Genomic DNA, 23,837 nt, shown 5'->3' on the forward strand with positions numbered 1-23,837 from the left:
CTGCTCTCCCGAAGGTCCTGAGTTCAATTCCCAGCAACCACACGGTGGCTCACAACCATCTGTAATTGGATCTAATGCCCTCTTCTGGGATGTCTGAAGACAGCGACAGTGTACTCATATACATCAAATAAATAAATAAATCTCTAAAAAAATTAATAAAAAACAAACAAACAAACAAAAAAAACCCTGTAAGCTATCCCCAGTGAAATGTTCATACAAGTTGCAGTAGTCATGATGTCTCTTCACACAATAAGACCCTAAGTAAGACATATACCCATACACTTATTTGGCTATAAGAAGGAATAAGGGGCTGGAGAGATGGCTCAGTGACTAAAGGTGCTTCCCACTCTTGCAGAGGACGCAGGTACAGTTCCTAGAACCTGCTCTGGGCAGCATGCAATCTCCTGTAACTGCAACCCTACCAAGCAGATCCCCTCTTCTAGCCTCCAGGGGTACCCACATACATATGCATGCATTCCTACAAATAAGACACACATTAAAAAAAAAAAAATCTTAAAAAAAAAAAAGGAATGCAGGATTGACCTGAGGTGTAGGACAGAATAACCACAAAACCCTCTGCCCAGTAGAAGCTGCAGCTGCAAGGGCACACAGTGCCCCAGTGCCATGACGGGTCTGGGGCAGGTGAGGCCACAGGATGGGAAGCACAGAAATGGCTGCCGGGGCAGGACAGAAGAGGGGGACTAAATGACTGCTTAGTGGGTTCCAGAGTTAGAGAAACGGTGGTTACCATAAATGTATTAACCATCACTCAACTCTACAAGTTAAAAAGGTTTATTTCGCCGAGCAGTGGTGGTGCATGCCTTTATTCCCAGCACTTGGGAGTCAGAGGCAGGCAGATTTCTGAGTTCAAGGCCAGCCTGGTCTACAGAGTGAGATCCAGGACAGCCCGGACTAAACCCTGTCTTGAAAAAAAACCAAAAAAAATAAATAAGTAAATAAATAAATAAATAGGGTTTCTTTCATATTATGGGAATTTAACTTTTTAACCTTGATTTAAAAAAAAAAAAAGGCCAGAAAACCTCCAGCTGGGGCTGTAGCTCCAAGCACGTGTTCACAGGCACAGGGCCCTGGGCTAAGGTCTACAGCACAAGCGCCTTCCTTTAACAGAACCAAACAAAAATGAGCAGAGACAACAAACACCCTAAACGCAGCAGGTACGGCTTGGGTGGGGCACGGGGTGTTGAAGACTGTCTTGCTGTTTCTTTGTCTGCACACTGCTAAGCATAGGTGAGCCAGGCACTTATCTGTGGTGTTTCATACTTTACCAAGAAGCCTACAGAGAAAGGAAAAAAATCTCACAGTCCAACCCTTACAGTCAAATGAGAAAACGGAGTCAGAGAGCCCTGCTTTCCCGGCAAGCCCCACAGGCTGGCTCTCTGGAATGGCTGGTGCTAGAATCCAGAGCTCACGCTCTGACTACTACACTGTCTACCTCCACACCAGCGGGGAGACAGGGTTCTGCTAAAAGTGTGGGGATATGCTAAAGTCAGTCACAAACAGGGCCTGGTGGCAGCCACGCCCTCTAGTCAGTCATACCCTCAGAGCCTGCTTAGTATGAAGCAGCAGACAAGCAGGCGAGGCCTTGAGCCCAGTCAAGTTTAGCCGCAGAGGGCCAGGGCCCCACTTTGGCTCTGCAGCCTTGTGGCAAGGCTCCTGGCAATCGCTGTTGCTGCTCATCTGCCCTGAGAGGGCATCGATGAGAACTCAACACAGGCTTGCCTGGTACAGCCTGAGACCTGACAGACTGGGAAGAAACCAGGGCAATGACCATTTTAACCAGCAGGAGTGGGAACGGGCTAGCACAGACGCCTTTATAGGGGCTGCAGAGCCCCCTTCCCCAGCCGGCACTCAGATGGCCCAGGAGTGCGCCTGTGTGCGCACGCACTGTGTATTCAAGGCAGGTGAGCCAGATAGCAGACAGGCGCTAATTCAGCTGGGCGCTTAGCTCAGAAACAGACACGAAGCCCCAGAAGGAGCCAGAGCCAAGCCTTGTTTTGGGAGCTAAGTCCGGTCTACAGACAAACTCCCCCCACTCAGTAGTCACCACTCCAGCCACCTCCCCACATCCCAACAAGCCCAGTAAGCCTAGTGAAACTCCAGCAAGGGGCAGGAGTCCAACAGCCTGGCATATCCTAGCACAGCTGCCATTACATACAATCCCAATCATTCATTCAGCAGCTGTTTGCTGAGCACCTACTTACTATATGTGAAACATTTCTCAAGGCAATCAAGACACCATAGTAAACACACCACACGAAAACCCTGTCTAAGGGGTGCTGACAGCAGACACCTAAATTGTTAACTCATCTTACAGACTCAGAACCATAGCACATACCTAGAATCCTAGCACTAGGGAGACTGAGGCAGGAGGACTACTGCAGTGCTGACCTCAGCCTGGGGTACCAAAGTAAGATCCCATTTCAAAATTCCAAAAAAAGACCCAAGACAGGTGGCACAGCTTACCCAGTGTCACATCAAGATGAAGTGGCAGAGCCAAGGGCAGAACCTGTCAAGTGTCCATATTTGGATGGCTGTGTGACAGTGTCAAACTCAGGGCTCAGTCTGAAGGCGGGGTGCCCTGAAGGCCACCCTGCTGTGACGACAGCAGAAAATGGGGTTCCCTCTACTGCTCCGCTGGCCCTAAGCAGCATCCCTGTGACTGCTGGTATCTGTGGCCAGGGATGGCTGGACAGGCTGACGTCACCATCTGTTATTCAAATGTGCCCTCTCCCTCCCCTCAGGATGCCTGGTTGCCCCATCTACCCGCACACTGCTACCTGTGAACCATGGCCCCCTGTTCTTCCAGGAAACCACCCCCACCAAATGTGGCGGTTCCCTGATGTGCGCCTCACGCCCTCCTTCCTCTCTTGCTTGGCTTTACTCCACAGCACAGGCCATGCCACCCCTGAATACGGAGGTCTGCCAGGACACCTGATCTCCTCCAGGATGTGACATGTCACTACAAAGATGGGGTCCCTGCCTGGCTGGCTGGGCACTGTCTCCGGTATCTAGAGCAGCCCCCGCATTCAGGAGCCACTCCATGCAGTAAGCACTGAGTGAACGGCGTCTGTGGACCAGCTTCCTCTGGCCTGGCACCCTTCCTCCCCAGGACAAGGTCCCTGAAGGCCAACAGTGACAAAGCCAACTGCTCAGCACGTGCAGCTTCCTATCTGTCTCCCAATGTCACATGGCATCTGGTGCGCGGCACAGAGGACCCTGAGCCCTCAAGGTCTCTCTCTCCTTTATCTAGACCACTCCAGGGCCTCCCTTCTTATCACACAGCTAAGTCCCGCCTGGCTCTCAGCATCTCGCGCTTCCTTCCGGTCACCTGTGAGGGCGTGGCTGGCAGGGCTTGCTGAGTCTGCTCTGCCCAGCTTCCCACACTCTGTCCAGCTACAACGTTCCTAGAAACACCAAGCACATGCAGGTCTCAGGGCTTCTGTCCTTTCTGCCCTTCCCTTGGGACACCTTTTGCAGGCATTTGTAGCTCTTTCTCCGGGCACTTCTTTCTGCAGGTTCTGCCCACGGTCACCTCCTCAGAGGGCCTCCCTATGAGCCTGTCTCTGCTCAGGCCCTTGACCTGATTCCCATGGCACTTCTTACCACTGATCACTGCATATGTCCATTTACTGTTAGACCACTCCCAGCAGAACATGGCCTCTCCAAGGTCCCAGAACCTTACAATCATTGACTATTTGATAAATAAATGTTGACTATCGCTTAGCTGGGTTTTATGTGACTCTTCTGTCTAGACCTCAGCTTCTTTACCTGTAAGATAGGGGCATGAATGAGATCACCCACAAAGAAGCAGGGCCTGGGCTCACCCAGTGTACCCAGTGAGAGCGGCCACAGGGCTGGGGCACCAGGTGCTAGAGGGGAACAGGATGGAGAAGGAGACGCACCGTCTGCAGAGCCAAAGGGACCCTTACCACGCTTGTGGAGCCAGCCTTCTTTGATGACAGACACCTCATTCATGGCGGCAGCATCAACACGCTGTCACCTAGCTTGAGAGGACTCAGGACAGCAGGACATGCAGGAGGCTCCTCGGATACAGTATAGTCTACAAGAAACAAGAGAGGAGCGGTGAAGTTTCTGAGGTAGGCCCTGTGGCTCCGTAGCTCTCCAGACAGTGGGACTAGCCAGGGAGCTGAGGAGCTCTTCTCTTGGGGCCCGGCCCTGAGAGAGAAACATGGGGTCCCACAACAGTCAAATATATCCAGGCTACCCACTGGAGCTCTTCTTCCCTTCCTGCCCATGGCTAGACAGGAAGACAGCCAGGTAGCCACAGCTCCGCCTCCTGCCTCACCCAATGCCCCTGCACTGAGGTAACCCAGGATGAATCAGACAGCCCTGGGCACCTAGGGTGTGCTCAAAGCCACCGGCATCTGCCTACCCCCAGACAGACAGACTCATACGCGCAGTCCTTTCTTTCCCAATCAACCTGCCACATTGAGCAAACCACTGCTTTGCCCAGGTACAGGAGACCCATGCCATCCCCCAGCCTCAGTGATCTCTGTGCTCCCACCCTAAGAGTGAGGAAATGCAAGGCTCAGAAGCCCTGACAGCCTGGGGAACCTACTGCACACACACGTGTCTGAGGCCTAGAGTTGTTCTGGGGTTTGACCAAAGTCCTGGTTCCGTCTCCAAGACCTCTGCATCTGTCCTCAGGGACTAACAGCCAACAGACTAACGGACGCCGAAGCTGCTGCTGAGTTTCAAGTTTCCTGAGCAGAGGGAGGAGGATGCTGTGGTCAGCCAGCAGCTGGGCCCTTACCTGGAAGCCCGGCCTGGACAGGGGCCATGGAGCCCGAAGTGCCTTGAGCCTGCCTCCTCCCGCCCAGGGTTATTTGCGGACGGCAGGTCAGGAGCTACAGAGGCCCTGGAGAAGTGGCAGCTGGCTCTAGGGACAGCATGGGCATCAGCTTTCTCTCGTGCCCCGGGGGAGCGGGTGGGCTGGACACAGTGCTGCCTGGCATGTGACAGTGGCAGGCTGCCCAGGCTCTGGGCAGAGGGGAGGGAGGTCAGTGGGAGGAAGCAAAGGGAAGACAAGGTGGCCAAAGACAGGGAGGGCAGGGGGTGTGAACTCGCAAGCCGCACTCCAGGCTGAAAGGAAACGAAGGAGTGTGGAGGCAGACAGCGACAGCGGGCTCTGCCACACACACACAGCTCTCAGCCTAAACATCCGTCAGTGTCGGCCTCCCACCCCTCTAAGGCTGGCTGGCAGGATCCGATTCCACATCCTCCTCGGGTCTTACCTCCCTGCCCCCAACTCTGTAGCCAGAGACCCTCAAAAGTGACTCCGTAGTAAGCCAAGCATGAGGATACACGCCTTTAATTTGCATCTACAAGGCAGAGGCAGGCAGATTTCTCAGAGTTGAAGGCCACACAGGTCTATAAAGTGAGTTCCAAACCAGTTAAACAAACAAACAAACAAACAAACAAAGACTCTGTCCTTCCTCAACTCAAAATCATCCATGGCTTCCCAAATCCTTGACAAACATGCCCAAGCCTCAGCATGGCACCAGGGCTGTACAGACCTGCCTCTGCCTCCTCACTCCTGCAGCCGCCCGCTCACCCACCCTGCACTGGCTGCCCAGGCTGGAGTCCTGCAGCCCCGGCTCCCACTCAGGCCTCTCGCACGGTCCTCAGTCTCACTCTCATCCCTCCGTCTATTCTGACCTTGTCCTTCCGTGGCCAAACCCTTCACGCTCCCCAGTGCACTTAGGAAACAGAACAAGGCACCACCCCCACCCCCACCCCCCATACCAACCGGACCCTGGGAGTGGTCCCTGAAGAAGGCCAGAGCGGCTGTCAGGACAGTGGCTCCTCAGCCCTCCAGCCCCCCACTTCCATCTGCATACTCTCCCTCCTGGGGCCTCAGGGAAGCAGTGCACGCGCAGGTTCCAGCCTCCAAAGCTGCAGTGAGTACAGACACAGACCTTCCGGGTAAACTCCTCCACACCCACCAATATTCCTACAGTGGGCAGCCCAGCTCGGACACTATCAAGCAATGAATGAGCTGATTATTGCCAAGAGGCTCAAGTGTCCACCTGAACTTGGCCCATACCACCATCTTCCCTGAGTGTGTCCTCAGTGTGTGCCAGATACTAGAAAACATCACTAAGGCACCATCACGGGCCTCACAAAACTCACATTCTGAAGAGGGAAGATAGAACCACCACCCCTACCACCCCACCCCCTCCCCCCCACACACACAATGTCATGGGGTAGAGAGGTGCTGAGAGGAACAATGAGGAGGAAGCAGCAGGAATGGGGCTGTGTCGCTGCCCAAGGAGCTGTGAGTTTGAGCAAAGCCTCAGAACCAAGGAGTGACCAGAGCTGTGCACGGGAAGACCTCACACAGGAAAGCTCTGCAGCGGGCACAGAGTGCGGAGGCCAGGGACACTGCTCAGGGCCTAGGGCTGACGCCCCCAAACCAAAGTCCCAAACTGTGCCTAGGTGCTTGCTGGTGAGCTGGGTAGGGAGCTAAGAGCCAAAGCAGCGCTGCCTCTTGAAGGTTCTGAGAGGCAGCAGCACCGCGACAGCGCCCAGTGTGAGCCTGCTGGTGTCAAATGCGCAGCCCTCCCACAGCTGCTGTTCTTCAAAGCTACAAGAGGGCAGCCAGGTGTGGTTAAGAATGGTCAGGGTGTCAGAGTCTGAGGGTCACTGCCAACCTGGTGGTCTTCGGCAGGGCCGTGGAGCTCCCAATGCCCTGCCAGAGGAGCTAAAAATGCCCAAGTGAGAGCAGAGCCTCAGCAGAGGGAAGCCATTTACCTGGGGTCTCCCAGCTGAGTGGCAGGGGCCCTGGCCACAGGGCCACCCCAGAGCCACTTGTTACAGTCTCGTTTCAGCAACTAAGGAGTCAGCCGCAGCTCAGGCAGTCGAGAGCAGGGGAGGAATTGGAAGATCCCCTGCCTCCTGCCTGGCTCCAGCCGTCCTCCCACTAAGGGTGGCGCCTCAGCTGAGGTGTCTGTGACGCAGTCCTGCGGTGATGAAATTCCAGGCAGCACAGCCAAGCAGATGGCCTGTTCACGGAGGAGCTGCAGGCTAAGGACACTCAGAAGGGGGACAGAGACCTGCCTGTGGAGCTCAAGAGCACGTGGAAACCTGTCCTGACTGCCCTTTGCAGCATACACAAGAGGGAGCCACTGCGTCTCCATCACACACTAGTTCTTGCTGCCCAGAATGCCCACATCTGAGTATGCCAGGGGCCAGAGCAGGGACTGTAGCTGCTGACTAAACAGGTGCCACCCGGAAGGCAAGGTGACCAGAGCAGGGTCCCTCACAGAAAAGGATGGCCGCCTAGACAAGAAACACACAAATCTCATGAGTTATGAAGAGATACAGTGATTGTCTCACCTGGGAGAGCTAAACTTCAAAACCTCACAGTGCAGGAATGCAAACTGGGAGGTCCTCATGAAAATTATCAGGAATAATTAAAAGTCAGAACCTGGCTCCCAGAGCCCAGTGGCCCCCAGCAGCCACCGTTCCCTGTGGCGTTTCTATGGCTGTTCCCTGAGCATATGGGCATTTTCCACACCATCGACTTTCATCAAAATGCTCTGTAAGTGGTGAGCCAGCTAACAGCAGCTACTGAAGAAAATAGATCCATCCCTCCTCCCCTCACCTCGCCTCCTGAGTCCCCAGAAGCAGATACTGACTGTCAATGACAGGTTATTTGTCTGAATTTTCTTTCCTCTAAGAGGTAAGGCTTGGGTCAGTAGTAGGTGACAAAATGGAGTGGGGGCTTTCACAGCCACTGTCCCAGCAGGATTCTCAAGTGTCAGGAAGGAGCTTCCCACTAAGGCTGCATTGGGAGTGCAGATCCCTGCCACCCTCCTGCCGCTGAGTCCATCAGTGAGTCTGGCAGGGAAACCAGGCCACTGAGGGGCAAGGGGTGGGGGGGTGAGAGAGAGGCCAGAGCCAGCCGCAGAGGGAACACAGTTCATTTTGAGCTGTTTCCGGTACCAGGCCTGGCTCTACATATATTCATTGTATGGATTATTTTTCCTTCTAGAAATGGGTACTCAAGCTAGGGTCTTGGGCATACCAGGCAAGCTCTCTATCAATAAGCCATTGTCCAAACCTTTTTAACTCTTAGAGACAAGGTCTCAAGTTATCTACACTAGCCTAGAATTTATAGCCCAAGAAGGGTTGAATTTGCAATCCTCTCGGCTCTGCTCCTTGAGGAGATGGGATTACAGGTCTGTGGAATTACAGCCATTCCATATTTGTATGAAGTACCCACTGTCTGCACAATACAGCAAGTCTGTGATAACTGGATCCAGTGATAACTCGGACAGGCGAGATTCCTGGATTTCCCCATGCTGAAGGTCTGGAAGGCTTCTCAAAGCGGTCTGAGCAGAGTCTAGCCTGTGCCCTGTGGTCCCTTCCCTTAAAAAGCAGGTATATGGGGCCACTGGGGTGTTTTGGTGTCTGAGGCTAAGCAGCACTGGAATGGAAGGCCTCTGGGGGGAATAAACAGGGACGGTGCAGGCCTCACAGAGGGTTGGGCGAGGATGGAAGAGCTCTGGCTTTAGTGACCAGAGGGAGGATGAGGACAGAGTTGGATCTACGCAGCCCTCACAGCCAGAAGCCAGGGAACCTTGCTTGCCGAGCTTAGGCTGCTCTCTAGGCGGCCCCTCTAAGACAAGGTGGACCCTATTCTGCTCCTCTGCTCCATGAACCTTGCCAGCTCAGGTCCTTGTGTCCTGTATTGCTTACCTCTCTATCTGAACCCAAACAGTGACATCTGGCTTCTAAGAGACCTGAATGCCACTGAGGATACAGCACAGATGGAAATACAATGTCTTAAGGACAACTTTGTGTGTGTGTGTGCATATTCGTATGTGTGGGCGTGTGCAGGTGTACATGCACACTGTATGTAAAGGCCAGAGGACAACCTTGGGTACAGTCTTCAGGCACTGTCCATCTTTCTCTTAAGACAGCCTTGGGATTGAGTTCAGGTTCTTCCATTTTACCAGTTGAACCATACACCCAGCCCTAACAGCAACATTCTGGTGTGTGTGTGTGTGTGTGTGTATCTTTTAAACAGCCTGACAATGTATCCCAGGCTGTCCCCAAACTCAGGGCATCCTTAGCCTTCCAGATGCTGGGATTACAGGGGTCTGTAACCATGCTTAGCTCTCAGCCACTGCTTAAACAGAATGAACCTCACCAGTTAATTGCAGAGCCCTTTGGGGACCATCTCTAATCAGCTCTCCTACCTGCCCAGAGCTGACCACACATGTGATTCCACTGCTATGGCCAAGACACAGCAGAGCTGGGACTGAAACCTAGGTCCTCAAGACTTTGGAACCCTCCTTACCCTGGTCAGGCCTTCCTCGATAGGAAGCAGAAACAAGCACCTTTCTGGGGAAGTGAGCGCTGCCTGCTCTGCGCAGCTCAGAGACCCAGGTTGGGCTCCCCTGCACACCTCAACTCCCAAACTGGATTTCGTCTGTATGGCTGGCAACATTCTGTGATGGAGTGCAGAGAAGGGCACTTCTCAAATGCAGTAAACCACAAAGGGTAAAACAGAGCCATGTAATCCCAAGGGAGCACTATCAGCTAGCTGTTCCCCGGGGAGGGGTGCCTCGGTGGAGGACGCATGCGTCCTCTCACTCATGCCTCCTGTCCTTCCTTGATCTCACTCAGTACAGCTGCACAGAGAGAGATCGGTCCCTCACCAGCAAGTACAGCTGGCCAGCCCTGAAAGTTATGTGTTTAATTTCTTCTTCTGGGTCTCCTGTCCTTTGTCTTCTGTGTTTTAGCACTGTGGCCCTTCGTATTTGGACATTCTCACTAGTTTATCCATCCTCTTGTGGGTGGGTGTCCCCAGAAAGGTACTAATTTCTTGGTTAAGATGTCTTAGGTGAAGGCACTCACCACTAGGCTGGACAACCTGAGTTCAATTTCTAGGACCTACATGGCAGAGAAAACCAACTCCCACAGTTACCCTCTGAATTCCGTGTGCACAGCATGGTAGATGTACGTATGTGCATGACATATACAGAAATACTGTGCCAAAGCTAGGCCTGGTGGCACAGGCCTATAATCCCAGATCACATAAGGCCTGAAGATCACAAGCTCAGGACTTCCCATGCTACAGAGAGTTCAAGGCCTGTTTTGAACTTACTGAGAGATCCAGTCTCAAAATAAAAACCACCAAGAGAGTTAAGGGGATGGCTCAGCGGCAGCTTGCCTAGCATATGGGGTCCTGGACTCCATCCCAGCACAAGAAAAGAAGGGAGGAAGCCAAAGATTGCTATACATAGAATTTTCATGTATTTTTAAGATAAGGCCTCACTACTTTGAATAGTCTGAACTGGCTTTAATTTAGTGAAGACCTTTTAGAAAATCAGATACAGGGTCAGTAGAGATCTCCAGTTCTGAGCTTCGGAGCCCAAGGAGACAGGTGCTTGAGTATAACATGCACAGACACGGACTGAGAACCATGCTAACAGTTCTCAGTGGTGCAGACTCAGGGTGGCCTTGGGATCCACACTGAAGGCTTCCTAGGCAGTGCCACACTGCTCAGGTATTAGTCTTAGTTCCTCCGGTGGGTGGAGGCACTGGGTATTTCTGACAATGTAAAATTTACCTACTCCACCTCCTTGGTGAAATGGTGACTTTTAAAAGACTTAACTTTCTTTTCCAGCACACATTCCCTCCCCCCTCCCCCCCACAATCTGCCTCCTGAAGTAGGTAGGATTGAAGGCAGGATGAAGGTGTGGGCAGCTGCCAGAGACTGGGACAAGAATAAACCCAGAACAGATTCCCTTGTCTTCTCCACCACCTCCTGCAACACACACCTTCCCCTCACTGAAGCCCCAGAAATCATGTCAAGTATTCCGGTCTACACAGCCATGCTCTCCAAACAAACTAAGAACACCAGATGCACTCAGTGGGCTTCTCCACGCACAGCTGACTGGCACACGTGGACACGCACATGCCCCAGGCCCTTACCAAGGCTGTCAGAGACCACCTGCCTCAGCACTGCAGCCTCAGCACACCAACACATAAAATCATCTCTTCTCTGGGGCCTTTGAAGGATCTGCTCTTACCCAGGGGACACTGGGGCTGCCCCTCCCCACACCTCTATTTGCCTCTGGCAGTGTGGCCTCTGCTGGCCCCGGATCTGCACAAGGTAGGGACAGAGTCTACCCTGGTCCCCACGGTTTCCAGCCCTACCCCCATCACAGGGCCAGACCTAGAACTTGAAGCAATTCCAGGAGGGCTAGCACCTAGACCCAGAGCGTTTGTGCTGCAGACCCCCGGTGGAGGTAAAGCAAGCACTCCACATCCTCTGGGCCCCTAATACGGTGTCAATTATATAGCGCATCCAAGGCGTCCAGAACCGTGGAGGGAGCCAGTATACATACGACCAAGGAGAGGGCACAGAAAGGCTCATGGATCTGGTAACATCTGAGCAGAACCGTGAACCAGACATGGAGAGTTGGAAGAAGAGCACTGCTGGCAGGGCCTTGGGCTGAGGTGAGAAAGGTGCCAGTGAGCCAGGCCTGGCACCTCTGAAGGCTTTGGTTCTCCCTGGGAAAGATGGAAACCTGTGACCTGAAACGGCAGGGTGAGGGGCTGCACGTGGACCATTGTGTCGCTAGTGCAGGGATGCAAGCCCCCAGTGGAAGGCTGTGTCACAGCCTTCCTTTCCACTGGTCCTGACATTCACACTGTGTACCTCACTTGGGGACCCAGGAACCATATCTGATTCAGAAGAAGTCAAGACAGGAAGGAGAGTGCCCAACAGCGAGACAGTTACTCCTGCCTGGACCTAAGTCTGCAACTGTCTCTGCCCCCAAGACTGAGCCATCACTCTTAGCAAGTCACTCTCTCTACCATATCAAGGCCACTACTGTTTCAGACATCCTGCAGATATCAACACACAAGTGCACAAACGGCACGCACGCACGCACGCACGCACGCACGCACGCACGCCTCTAACTGGCTGACGGCTTCACCGTGACCACTCCCCCCTGGTCTCCCATTTGTGCTCTAAGCAGGGCTGGTGCCCGGAGGGTACCCAGGAACAAACGAGCAGAGGCTTGCTTACCCACTGCAAGTTATTTGGGGTAGGACTCCCCAAACTGCTGGTACAAGCTAACCTGAGTCCTGATGGATAAGTGGTACCACCTTCCCCATTATGCAGATAAGCAGGCTGAGGCCAGAGCCTAAGCTGGGAAGACAAATCACACAGGACAATGCTGAGCCAGTGCAGGGGACATCAGTCCTTAAAGTAGAACAGGGTAGGCCAACCTCTGCACTGGCAGAATTGAAGGCCCCAGCTCCTGAGCTAGAGTCCTGCAGAACCACACGGTCCCTTTCCTTTAACTGTCGTCACTTAGCATATGAATAGAGCACATGACTAGCAGCTATTACTCTGCAAATGCCTCCAAAGAGCCCAGGCATGTAACAGCTGGAGGCATGCTAGGTTAAGGTCTCAGAGACCTCAGAATCTTGCTGCACCTCTTCAGGGGCCACTAGGGCTCCTCTGGACCTCTGCCCCCTTGTCTGTAAGCTAGGATTGAGCACCAACAGGTCTAAGAATGCTCTTATGTTACCACAAAGACAATTTTTAGACAGGGTATAGTAGCAGTCAGGAGACTGAAGCAGGGGGACCTCTGTGAAGTCAAGGCCAGCCTAGACTATTCAGGGAGTTTTAGGCTAGCCAGACCTATTTAGTGAGACCTTTTGAAAGAGACAAAGACAGATTTTCTTACATGCCTGTGTTGCCACAACATTCTTAAAGAGGTGTGCTCAGGGAACAGCTGGGGATGTGACAAGCCTGGGGAAAATGGCAACTTTTACACAAAGTCCAACTGTCAAATCCAGGACCATCCAGAACCCTAGAAGGGCCAGGGAAGTGGCTGAAATTATAAAGATGATTTACTGCATTCCTATATTAAATTTTTCTTTGTTTTTGCTGTTGTTTTAAGATAGGGTTACTCTGTATAATATCCTCAGCTCTCCTGCTCTCCTGGAACTTTGTGGACCAGGCTGGCCTTGAACTCACAGAGACACTCCTGCCTCTGACTCCCAAGTGCTATGTTGGGATTAAAGGAATGTGCCACCACACCCTGCTAAATTTTGTAAAATAAAATACCACCTAAATGAAAATGCATTAGCTAAAGAACAGAGACTATCCCAGCCCCTTGTCCACCATGGCCTCTGGATCCCAGTTTGGAAAGCTGGGCCCTAGGAGAGGCCATCTATAAAGCAGATTATTGTAAGCTCTGTGCCTACCCATCTCCCACCCATTCAGGCCACTCCCTGAACCCCACCCAGCCTCTCCTCATACAGCCATCCTACCTGCTTCCCTGGCCTTACTCTGAGGGCATGAAGCCCTGACTCCTCACTTCCAAGTTCTTGCCTTGTATCCCTGACTACCTCCTCAGCTCCAACCACCTCAGCCAACTCTGCTGAGCTCAACCTCCCAGCCTTGCCCAGCCCACCCCTCCTGACTTCCCACTATAGCCTACCTGCTCTCTCCTCAGGAGCGTCCCAGGAGCAGAGCCCTTCCCAGCCACTTGCATCAGTGTGCTTAGGCTCTGCTTAGCCTAGGAGCTACCCCAGGGACAAGCACCATACCCGACATAGGAAAAGCTCAATAAAAATGCACTGAGATGGTGTAATATTGGTGTAATATAAAATAAGACAACCAGGCATTATATAGTACACATGTCTAATCCCTGCACTCAGAAGGCAAAAGCAGGGGAATCTCTGTGAGTCAGGGGCCAGCCTAGTCAACAGAGTAAGTTCCAGGACTGCCATAGATAGATAGGTAGGTAGGGAGGGAGGGAGAGAGGGAGGGAGAGAGGGAGGGAGGTAGACAGACAGACAGACAGACAGATCGATCAATCAAGCTTGTTTTTATTGTTTCTACCAGGTATGATGATATATAGCTGTGATATCAAAATTTGGAAGAAAGAGACAGGTCCATCAACAAAAGTTCATGACCAGCCAGGGCTATAGAGGGAACTCCTCTCTCCGAACAGAACAAACAAAAACCTCACATAGCCAGGCACGACGGTATATGCCTGTAACCTCAGCACTGTGAAGACTGAGGCAAGAGGAAGATGAGTTTCAGAGAGCTGGAGTTCTACTACAAAGTCCGGTCTCAAAAAAACAGGGCTGAGAAATGCTCAGGGGACAGAAGCGCTTGCTCTGCAAGCACGAGGGCCAGAGGTTGAATCCTCAGCCACAACAGAAAAAGCCAGGCAGAGCGCTGGAGAGAAGGCTCAGCAGTTAAGAGCGTTAGCTGCTCTTGCAAAGGTTCCCAGCACCCACAGAGCAGTTCACAACCATCTGTGGCTCTAGTTCCGGGGGATCTAACCCCTTTTGCTGGCCTCCAAAGGCACCAAGCATACATATGGTGCACAGATACGTAAGCAAAACACTCATATACATAAAATTTTAAGTTTGCAACCCCAGCATTGAGAAGTAGGGACAAGAAGATGCCCAGAGCTCGTGAGCAGCCAGCCCAGCTGAAACAGCAAGTTTCAGGTTCAGTGAGAGATCTTGTTCTCAGGGCAGTAAGGCAGCAAATTACAAAAGGCCTGGCATGGGCATGTGCCCCAAGTAAACTCAAGTGAACGCACCACACACAACCAAAATAAGCAAAACAGGCTATGTATCATTGTGTGCCTCAGGGTCTCACCTACTAACTGGAAATAAGAACCCTTCCCACACCCCAGGACGCCGTGCATGGGCACAGCGCTAGTGCACTGGGCATGCCAAAGTACAATATACACCAGCACCACAGCTCATCAGGCCCCAGGCTCCCAAAACTTCCACCCTGAACCCACCCCTCCAGTCCACACGCACAGGCTGCCCACTCTAGAGTCCTTCTCTGCCCTCAGGTGCCATGAACCACAGCAGCAAGAACCCAATCAATCAAGTACCTTCTCAACAGGCTGGTGCTTTCTTACACACTAGCTTCCTGAAGCCTCCCATGACCCTGCAGGAAAACTTCTAAGTTTAACTGAACAAACTTTACCTCAGAGAATGAACCCAAATGCTCAGGGCTCCACAGCAACCTCAAAATGCTAAAACCAGGGCTCTCCCTCAGCCGCCCCAGGTTTAATCACTAGCTGAGGAGGAGCAGTCCTAATTCTGGGAAGAGATGAGCAGTGGCAGCTGCCCCAGAGCACTCAGGAAGGCCATCGAGGTGGCAAATGGAGAAAGGCTTGGATTTCTGGCCTCACCCTCAGAAACGACATCTGTAGACGAGCTTCCTCACTAGGCAGCTGAGCTCCAGGAACTTGCCGACGGACGGGACCTCAGACACGGAGTCTCTCCTTGTCAGCCCAGCTTGCTGTTCTTGCACAGCCCACCCAGAGCACAGGCCCTGTCGTGGGTGCCGAGCTGCCGAGCTGGCAGTGGGTCCTGCCCCAAAGGACCAGGCTGAGATCCCACCCTGCAGTCCTCCCACACCAGCGTCCTCCCTCCCTCTTGGGCCTGCTCCTAGGCTGTCTCCCCGGGCTGGGCCTCTCACTGCTTGGCTGGCTGTCCAGAAGAGTCTGCCACGGAACCACCCCACCATGCAGCCTGGAGGCCAGCGGCTAAGGGCCTTTTGCACATAGCTCTGGGGAGCTAGAGAGGCCCACAGAAGGGCAGTCCTGTGTTCTCCTGAGGCCTGACTGAGATCAACCGCAGAAGATGCCTCTTCCCATCCCCCATCCCTGGGATCTGTGTAGACCCCTAAGAGGTTCTCTCGCTCCAGATCAAGCCTTGGAAACTCATGCACCAGGGCACCTATGCACTAAGCCTTAGGCCAGACTAAAGGACATCCTCATCTAGGCCATTAAGCACCTTTGTGCTGAGGGGACCCTGGAGCCAAACCATACAAACACAGCATCCAGTCTCCTTCCACTTGAGGGCCTAACACTGGTACAGGGACAGAAGCATTAGGGGACATCCAAAGCCAATTCCTTCCATCCTCAGCGTTTCACGCCAGGCCTGTCATGACTCCATCATGATACTCTAGGCTGAAGAAGACCCTCCTTGACCATCTAATCAAAACCAAATAGTGTCATCACATGCCTTTCCCCTAACCTCCATTTATCTTGCCCTGATACACTGACCAATCTTGACCTGCTACGCTGTCACACTACAAGCTGGTCTTCATTCTCACTAAGGGTCTCACCCAAGACCCTGTTCCTTCCAACTTTGGAGCTGACTGGAGAAGCAGTAGGTAGACTGTGGCAAGGACCCTTCTGTTAGTGTGACAGCCATCCATACTGTTACTTAGCAACAGCAGCTGCCTAGGCTAGCTGGAGATGCATAGACAAGTCAGTCCATTGAGTCCCTACCTCAGTCCCTCACTGTACACAGCCATGGCCCTGGGGAACACTGTGTGAAACCACAGAAGAGGGAGGCAACCAGTGGGTCTCCACAGGAGCAGTTGGAGGGCAGTTCTCCTCTCAAGGGGGAAGAGGGGGGCATGCAAAACAGTGTCTGGCCCTAGGCAGAAGCTTGAAAGCCTCCAAGGCCACCCACCCACCAAGGTACCACCTCCAGGCCACCAAGGTACCACCCAACTGAGTAAATCCTTAGACTCCAAACCCCTTCCCACGCTGAAGCAGCAGCACACACCCCATCACACAGGCCTCTCCCTGTGGTACACCCCTATACCTCACTAAGCTCATCCCCTCCACACACACATACCACGGTCTCCCTGCTGCTGAGCCTTGTCCTGCCTTTCCTGCCACTCCATCTAAAGAAGTGTGTGATGGTCCCAGGACCTCACCCACACTCACCACCTAGCAGCTAACCCATTCCTTGCTTGCTCTCCTTCAGCTCCACAAAAGACTTCTGTTTTGTAAACAGGGTGTTACTATGTAGTCCTGGTTAATCTGGAACACACCATGTGGATCAGACTGGCCCGGAACCCACAGAGACCCACCAGTGTCTGTCTCCTCAGTGCTGGGGTTAAAGACATGCTGTACAACGTTGGACAGAACTGGGACTTTGTCGGTACCCTAGGATCTTCACCTGATGCAACACCCTGACCGCTCCCAGCTTTCCCACCACTCCATGACTGTGGGAAGGATTTAGAGAAAGCACACAAAACAAAGGTAGGCACCAAATCTGGCCTGTGGGAAGGATCTACGATTTGTACCGAGGTACTTATTAGCTTACCGTCCTGTGTGCCCCCTTGTCTCTCCATCTGGGAAAGTGTCTAATGTCAACCCTGCTTTCCTCCTGACATCCTCTGACAAATTTCTACAAACTGGCTAGGGCCCAGAGTCCTAGCAGCAGTAAATGAATTACAATCTGCTAGGCCACACTGATCACATGCCTATCTCTTGTGTCAAGCATAGAAGAGGCTGTAGTTGCTACCTACGGAAGGCATTATCCTTCCTGAACTCAGACAAGGCTTCAAGGAGGCTGAAGTGCCCACTCAAAGCTATACAACTAGCACCTGGAAGGCTGGATTTGAACTCAGTGCTTAGCACTGCACCATAGTCTTTTTGAAAATTATATTTATTATTGTGTATGTACATGTGCACAATTGGGGGCATGCTGTGACATGCATGTGTAGGACAGAGGACAAGGACAACTGTAGCGTTGGTTCTCACCTTCCACTGTTAGGTGGGTTCTGAGGATTGAAGACAGCTTGCAAGGCCTGCATAGCAAATGTCTTTACCCACTGAGCCATCTTGTCAGCCCAACATAACTCTTTACAGATGCTGGGAACCAGAACACTGGATATCTGGATGGAGACTGGACAGAGCTGGATCCCTAGACACCTAACAGAATCCAAAGCAGGGGATGAGTAAGGCAGGGGCCGCAGTCCTGTGGCAGGTTCTGAGTTGTCCACTGAGACTCCATGGCTTGGCACCACAGCAGAAGCTTTCTCAGTTAAGTAACTGGCTCCTCACAGCAGCTGGAGGTGGGCGCCTTTTGGAGTCTACTGCATGGAGGTGAGCACTGAGGCCCCAGTCACACAGCCAGGAGGTCTTCCTCATCCTGCCTCTAACTGGGTCTACAGCTGCTCTCACCGTCTCACCCAATGGCTCTCCTGCTGGCTTCTTCTGTCCCCAGCATACATGTCCTCGGGCCTAAAGGATGTTTAATTCAGTTCTGTCCCCAAGTTTCTCCAGAAAAACCTGAAATGCTGAAACTGTCAAGTACAGGAACATTCAGAGAAAGCGCATACCGAGAACCAGAGTCAAGTGGGCAGAGACCACGACAGCCTGGGACCTCTGGAACAAGCAGAGTATGGTACCAGGGCCTGTACAATCTGCTTCTAAATCCCAGCCTGGCCTCCAAGGGATCTGATACAGACCTGGAAAAAAGCACCTTCTCCTTCAGGCTACAAGCTCTAATTCTGCTTAAACAAAAGGAAATAAGACACTATATAAAGCCACAAGCCCAAAGCTGGGCACAGAGTACTTAGTCACAAACAGAAGCCACCACGGCTCAGTGCCTTGGTTGCCTTACCTGCGACCTGGGCATAACATTCCCACCTCACTACCAGGTCTCTATAAGGTAGACTGAATGAAAGATGCACAGCATAGTATTTGAAACTCATACGAAGCCACGTGTAAAATGCCCGTCACATCCCTATCGTTATGGGAACACTCAATAGCACATGCTGTCACTTGAAATGGTGGAGCCGTGACTCAGTTTCCTCAATTAAAAAGGACAGCATGACAACAGTCTGCTACTCTAGAATCCTACACAGTGTGAGGCGCACTGAACGCACTGAGAGAAGGTCAGCTATCAATTTCACGGTCATTACTTTTATAGCTTCTGCTAACTCTATCAGGCAAAACTTCTACAAGCTGCTTGGAGAGGACTACAGAAGCACATCCCGGGTGGAGAAAAGCCCTAGGGAACATCAACTGCCTGGGCCTTCCTCTCTGGGAACCATAGCGCACTAAAGGCAGTCACCATAGACACCAATGCTGCAGGCCAATGACTACTGTCTGTTCCCTTGACCGTATCACCAGACTGGTCAGCTAGGTCAACCAGGGACTGCGGCCAATCCTCCAGGAAATTTAGACCTAGGACAAAGGTTACAGGGCAAGCCAAGATCACAAGCTTGCCTAAGGAGCAAGGACACTGGCCACACGCTTCTGGGGTTCCCTGCTTAGGGACCACAATAAGAAACTAGGTCTGTGAGGAACCTGAAACAGTCCCAAGCACTGTGAAGTAGCCTTTCTCCCTAGGCCAGACAAAGCTAGATAAAGTGCACTTCCCTCCAAGTCCCCTTGGCCTCTGCAGAAAGAACAGCTGGGAAAACAGCACTCAACCTAACCAAGAGGCCAACTGTTATCACTCAACTCGCAGGACCGTAAACAGGACTCTAGATTGAGCTGGGAGCAGGGAGCACAAGCAAGCCACGTGGCCAGAGATGGAGAAACGCGGGCTGGGCCGGTATAGGCCCTTCACAACCATGTCCACCACAGCAGGCAGCACCTACACGCTCACCTGCATCTCTGGGGCGGGAATAGTAAACAGGCTAAAAATCAGCCTGACCTAAACCCTATGTTTTTCTAGCAGAGGGAGGCCTGTCACCAGGCCCCCAAAAGTTCTCCAAATGAGAGAAACAGGGGCCCCAAGCTCTGAGAATAAAGATGTCCCCTGTCACTTTGCTCTGGAGAGCTGTCCCTTAAAACACACCTTCCTCCCAAAAGGTGACGAGCAGGTCCAGAGGCACCTCTCCTTATCCAAACCTGATAGCCCCTCCCTTTCCTAATAGGCAGCCAGACTAGAGATCAGAAAACTTCAGTGACTTCTAAGACACATCTCCACCCCCGGAAACAAAGAACTTGCCAAAGGATGTCCCACACACCTTAAAGTGAAATGATCTGAGAGGGCTCTGGAGTGGAGAGCGGACAAGCGCGTGATAAAAAAGCAGACCAGTAACGATCCCGTTTTCCCCGAAGCCATTAAGAAGTTCAATAGAGGGTGAGCTGAGTGTAAACGCCCACCCACCCCTGCATATTACAGGAAGAGAAGAGCGCTCCTCGCCCACTCAGTATCACACCCCTAAAAGTACGCCCCTTAACACGCAGTCGAGCCTCCCAGCACCGTGTGCCTCAAATATGATAAACACCGCAGCCCTGCTCCCGACCCTGTACCACCCTGACCGCCCCAACGCGGCCGCCCTGGGTACCGAGCTCCTCTCCATTAGCTCCCATCCCTCTAAGTGCACTGTAGGAACGGCTCCCCCAAGTCCCCAAACGGCCCTTGATAGGGTGCGCGCCTCAAAAGCTGGACGGGCTGGGACCAGAGAAGGAGCAGCCGGCCCCGATCCCCGCCCCCCGAGGGCAGCCCCCAGCCCGCACACACAGAGAGCTCCCCCCGCCGCCGCAGTGGTATGGACCACGGTACCCGCCCCACGTCCCTCCGGGTTTGTCCCCCCCACAGCCCCGCAGCAGCCGCCCCCACTCAGTTCCGGAAGACGGGGGGTGGGGGGGAGCCTCCAGGTCCGTGGTCCCCGCCAGGCGGGCGCGGGTGGTACGGCCCAGCGAGGCCCCACGGGGGGCCGGGACGCGACCATCGCAGAGGGGAGGGCGCTCGGGGACACGCGCTGGCGTACTCACCTGTCACCGGCGGCCGCCCAGCCTCTCCGGCCGGGCTCTACCCCCGCCCATCGCCACGCCGAGCTCGTTCCCGCTCCTTATTTATTAACTGGCGGCAGCGACGGCGGCAGTGTTGGCAGCGGCGACGCCTTCTCGGAGTCAGGCCCAACGGCTCGCGCGGCGCGGCCCCCCCCACCCCCTCCCCCCTGCCCCCGCTCACAGCCCCCTCCCACCCGCTGGCCGGAAATACCGCCTTTTCCAGCCACAAACAGGAACTGACGTAGTAGACCAAGGGCCTGGCCTCAGAAAACATCAGACCGCAAGCGCAGGGACCGAAGGAGGCCGGCTCGCGGCAGCGCGCCTGCGTACATTAGGCACCGCCCGTTGTGTTAACTTTTTATTTTTTAAGAGCCTCGTTCTGAGCTGGAGGGAGAGCACTACACATGCGCAGTAGGACCCCAACAAGTTCGCTTTCCCCGAAGGCCCAAGTGATTACTTCCCGGCAATCAAAGGGCTTTATTTACTTATGCTTTGATTTTGTTTTACTCTTCTTTTCCCGGAGTTCCTAGTTCCTAAACCTGCGGCTCCTCACCTGGGAGTTGCTAATCTGGGAGTCAATCTACCCATTCACTGGGGTAGTCTAAAACCAACGGGAAACTCAGATATTTACATAATGATTAATAAGAATAGCAAAATTAGTTATGAATGACAACGAAAATAATTTTGTGTTTGGGGGTCACCACTTGAGGAACTGTGTTAAAGAGTCATAACATGGGCTAGTGAGATGGCTCAGTGGTTAAGAGCACTGACTGCTCTTCCAGAGGTCCTGAGTTCAAATCCCAGCAACCACATGGTGGCTCACAACCATCTGCAACAAGATCCGACGCCCTCTTCTGCTGTGTCTAAACAGCTACATTGTACTTACATATAATGATAAATAAAATCTTATTTAAAAAAAAAGAGTCATAACATTAGGTAAGCTGAGAAACACTGTCCTAGACTTTTTTTTTAATTTTTATTTATTTAATGTATGAGTGTTCCGATCTGCAGATCAGAAGAGGGCATCAGATCCCCTTATAGATAGTAGAGAGCCACCATATGGTTGCTAGGACTTGAACTCAGGACCTCTGGAAAAGCAGCTAGTGCTCTTCTTAACCGCTGAGCCATCTCACCAGCCCGACTTTTTCTTATAATTATCTTCTTTATTTTTCGAGATAGGGCTTCACTATCTAGCCCTGGCTGTCCCGAAACTCATCCCGTAGACCAGCCTGTCTTGAACTCAGATCTGCCTGCCTCTGCGTCCTGAGCAACAGGATTAAAGTCTGTCCTGCCACTGCCAGGCTTCTAGATGCTTCTAGAGGCCCAAAACTGGAGTTGGTCAAGGTTGACCACAAAGCAGGGTGTAGTGACGTTGACAGATCTGTTACTGCATCACTGTGGAGGCTGAGGCACAGGGATTGCTGTGAGTTCCAGGCCAGCTAAACCTTGTCTCAAAATAATAATAATAATAATAATAATGTTGCATTCAAGCTTTGAACCCCATAACACCACACTGAAATATCCTCTTCTATAACTATGGGCTGACTTCTGTATTCACATTTCAAGAATCCACATCTTCAAAACTCAAATAATCTTGGGTTATCTTAGGGAAACAGTTCTTATTGAACTGTGACTTCAAAATATTCATGCCACCTGCACATGATATATATCTAAATAAACACGGGACTTATAATTTCTCATATGGAGTAACTTGAGCCCATGTAGGCCTTAAAACCACAAGAAACCGCTCACAGAAGAAAGGATGTATAGGTTGCATGCCTGTAACCCACCTCTGCAGATCCTGAAGCAAGAGGACTAAGAATTCCATGCCAGATTGGGACCTTACCTCGAAACTTCAAGGTTTCACTGAGTTATGGGGGCGGAGTCGATGCACATGAGTGTGAATGCCTCGAGAATCCAGAGAAGGGCATTGGTTAGTCCGGAGCTGGAGCTTCTGAGAGTCGCCATCAGCCCTCTGTGAGAGCTCGGAACCAGACTCAAGGCCTTGCAAGTGCTGTGCGCTTCTTGATTTTATTTCAAGACTAACGGGTGGTGTAGCAGTTAAGAACACTCCCTGTTCCTCCAGAGAACTTACGTTCAGTTCCCAGCTCCCACACACCATTTTCTGTTTGTTTTTCTGTGCGCACAGGGAATGTTTTAGTTTTGGGGAAAAGCCATGTAGCCCTGACTAGCCATGAGCTCACAGAAATCCTCCTATGGCAGCCAACTGCGAGTACTGGGATTACAGGCAGGTGCCACTATACCCAGGGGGATAATATCCCTAACATCCGATTGTACATTATCAGAGAGGAAGAATGAGAGGCTCACAGGATGCCTCAGCAGGCACACACACCCGCTTGCCAAGCCTAATCGCCTGAATATGGTGGAGGGAGAGACCAGACGCCCTCAGATTGTTCTCTGACCTCACATGTACACCATGGCACACAAATACACACTCTAAAGCACAGTAAATCTTTAATGCAAACACTCGGGAGGCAGAGACAGGTGGATTGCTGGGAGTTCCAGCCAAGCCAGGGCCATACTGAGATCCTGCCACGAGTCAAGAACACTTGTTGCTCTTGCAGATAACCTTGGTTCTGTTTCCAGCACCCACGTGCCAGGTTACAACTCTCCTCTGATCTTTGAGAGCACCAGCTGATCACATGGCACACACAGAGACAAAACACTCAGACACACGTACATCAAACTAAGAGACCGCAGATTATTTTTAAGAGATAATGGTAGGATGTGTAAGCACTCCTGGGCTGAACAGTGGGGCTGGACACAGGGTCAGTGGGCAAAATAAAGTGCTGAATTTTTGCAGCACATGCTTACCAATGCAGAAAGTAATCCTGGACCCAGGGGGTTAGACGTGGATTCTCTAGTCATTGACCACATCCAGGTGAACAACGCATGCGCCTAAGATGCGCCAACGAACCTATGGAGCTCATGGCTGGATTAACCCATACATGAGCCCCCCCTGCCACTTCCAGATGATCCTCACTGTAAAGAAACAAAATTTTCCAAAGCCAGAAGAGGAGGATGCACAAAAGAAAAAGATATCCCCGAAGAAACAAAAACATACTGCATGGGAATAGATTCAGCATAAAGGAAATGCAGATAAAAGTAAAATATATATATATATTAAATGTTTTTCAATAGTTGAAAATAAAGTGTATCTTATTATGTAGTCCTGGCTGGCCTGAAACTCAATAAGCAGATCAG

At 52.2% G+C, this 23,837-nt stretch overlaps 1 protein-coding gene across 3 annotated transcripts in view; it reads right to left on the reverse strand.

The window, feature by feature from the left end:
* Positions 1 to 20,774, reverse strand: part of Akt2 (AKT serine/threonine kinase 2) — a 48,026-nt gene extending 27,252 nt beyond the window's left edge. The window contains exons 1-2 of one of the 3 annotated variants that reach the window (XM_052168115.1): positions 20,595 to 20,774; positions 3,951 to 4,081 (exon numbers count right to left, since the gene is read on the reverse strand). In XM_052168115.1, coding sequence (XP_052024075.1) covers positions 3,951 to 3,996 — 46 coding nt within the window. In that variant the 5' untranslated portion in view covers positions 3,997 to 4,081; positions 20,595 to 20,774. Of the gene's footprint in view, positions 1 to 3,950; positions 4,082 to 15,242; positions 15,372 to 20,594 lie in introns of those variants that run through there. The other 2 variants (XM_052168123.1, XM_052168131.1) reach the window with 2 other exon arrangements.
* Positions 20,775 to 23,837: the final 3,063 nt, after the last annotated feature.

This window comes from Apodemus sylvaticus, chromosome 1 (genome assembly GCF_947179515.1).
Source record: "Apodemus sylvaticus chromosome 1, mApoSyl1.1, whole genome shotgun sequence".
Lineage (NCBI taxonomy): Eukaryota > Metazoa > Chordata > Mammalia > Rodentia > Muridae > Apodemus > Apodemus sylvaticus.